The sequence below is a fragment of the Ceratina calcarata genome, unplaced genomic scaffold (genome assembly GCF_001652005.2).
Source record: "Ceratina calcarata isolate Rehan_Ccalc_2016 unplaced genomic scaffold, ASM165200v1 scaffold393.2, whole genome shotgun sequence".
Taxonomy (NCBI): Eukaryota; Metazoa; Arthropoda; class Insecta; order Hymenoptera; family Apidae; genus Ceratina; species Ceratina calcarata.
This window is the reverse complement of record NW_017162652.1, coordinates 10,939-12,735: the sequence shown is the minus strand read 5'-3', so window position 1 is coordinate 12,735 and position 1,797 is coordinate 10,939. Positions and strand designations below refer to the sequence as shown.

Below are 1,797 nucleotides of genomic sequence, written 5' to 3'. Positions count from 1 at the left end.
ATGGGTAAGTCTAAATCTCTACAATTTTTACATTTTCTTTTTAATTCAATATTCCCCGCGACTTGTTAATTCCTCATTTGTCCTATCATCATCCATCAATTATCAACAATCTATCCCATCCATTCCACGTTAATAACGATTAAGTGTATTAATTGTTATTCATAATAACGAACGAACAACAATTTCCTTGCATTGTTATTCATGTAGTTTGTTATTCGTCATTTTCTTAAAACGCTTCGTACTGAGCGGAGCGCTTCTTCAAACGCAAGAAAAGCCGGCCGGCTGACTCCGAGCCAGCGCTCCTGAAACGGAGACCGCCTCAACCGAGCGCTCTGATTGGTCCGTGTTTTCTGTTAATAACTCGGTAACCAAGCCCCATTTCGTATTTTGCCAGAGGACATTGTTGTTCACAATGCTCCTCCTCATCTGCCATTTTCGGCTATAACAATCTTTCCGGAACACCCTGCATACGTGCAGGTAATGGGACACTTATAAGAGAACTGCTATAAAACCGACGCTTTGGAGAGTTGGTAGGTCGGCACCTGTGGTCGTGTCCTACGAGATTTCGTGCGATCGCTTAAGTGTTGTACCCCACTCAACAAGATGAGCGGGAGGTGCGAGACATTCAAATTCGGTATCTAAGCCTTACGAAAATGTGACCTATACCTGAGTTCCAGAGAGTCTAGTAGCGGGCACAGTTTAATTTTTGATCGTTCTGGGCATCTCAATGCTTTACCGTGTATACTGAAACGTGTGGAGGGAGTTCGCTGCGACCTTCACTACCTTCCAAACTGCGCGAAACGCTCCTAGACTCTCGGGAACTCAGGTATAGACATCCAGTGGGAACGGACACCCAAAGCACTAACCATCTCGGGGCGGGTTTTCCTAGGTAGGATTTATCCCACTGGATTTACATACTGAAGGTTTTCCCCGCTCCACAGGCAGCATCCTGGGCGAATGCGAGATGGAGAGAGGACTGACAATGAAAGGTAAAGCATGCTAGGTGATTGAAAAAGTAGAAAGGAAGGGCTGGAGGTCCAGGAGATAGGAGTGAAAGCACTTGCTGTACCGAAAGGCAGCATGTGGATAAATCCCGCAAAAAAATAATTGCTATAAAAATTGCTATAACAATTTCTGTGATAATTAGTACAATAATTGCTATAATAATAGTTATAAGATTTATTACAATAGAATTGGTATAATAATTGCTATAATGTATTAATAATTCTTCGTTGAAGTAACGTGAGGAATTTAGCAATTATAAAATTAATGCTAGTTTATGCTTTTTTTTAAGTAGAGAAGTGACTTTTGTTAAATTGTGGACTTACCTCAATTAATTGGCCGTAGCCGAGTTGATCGTAAATCGGATTGAGGGGCATATTCGGATAGATCTCTTTCTTGTCCGGCGTCCTGTCGCCATGTCGAAAAATCTGTAAATTCGTGTCACAATTTGTGATACTAAACTATTCGACCTCTTACCATATGTTGTCATACGTTGTGGTTAACTATCATACCCTGCGCTACACGTCACATACAGTCGGAGACAAAAGTAAGTGGATAGTTACTGAAAATGGGTAAAGATCAAGTTTAAGGATGTATAGACTATATACTTAAACGATGCTGCCATGTTGAATTTGTTATTGTAGATTCCTATTACTATTAAAAAGCTATCTGTAAAATTTTAAATGAATTCATGGGTTTTTGAAAAATTATAGTGACTTAAAATTTGCATGTACTCTTATGATAATCAGCAATAACCCAAAGAAAACTTCACTTTGATCTCGAAAATAACCCAGA

The 1,797-nt window shown here is 40.0% G+C and overlaps 1 protein-coding gene across 1 annotated transcript in view; it reads right to left on the bottom strand.

The window, feature by feature from the left end:
* LOC108626301 (venom acid phosphatase Acph-1-like) overlaps window positions 1-1,633 on the bottom strand; it is an 11,360-nt gene extending 9,727 nt beyond the window's left edge. The window contains exon 1 of the mRNA XM_026814709.1: window positions 1,329-1,633. Coding sequence (XP_026670510.1) covers window positions 1,329-1,379 — 51 coding nt within the window. The 5' untranslated portion in view covers window positions 1,380-1,633. The remainder of the gene's footprint in view (window positions 1-1,328) is intronic.
* Window positions 1,634-1,797: the final 164 nt, after the last annotated feature.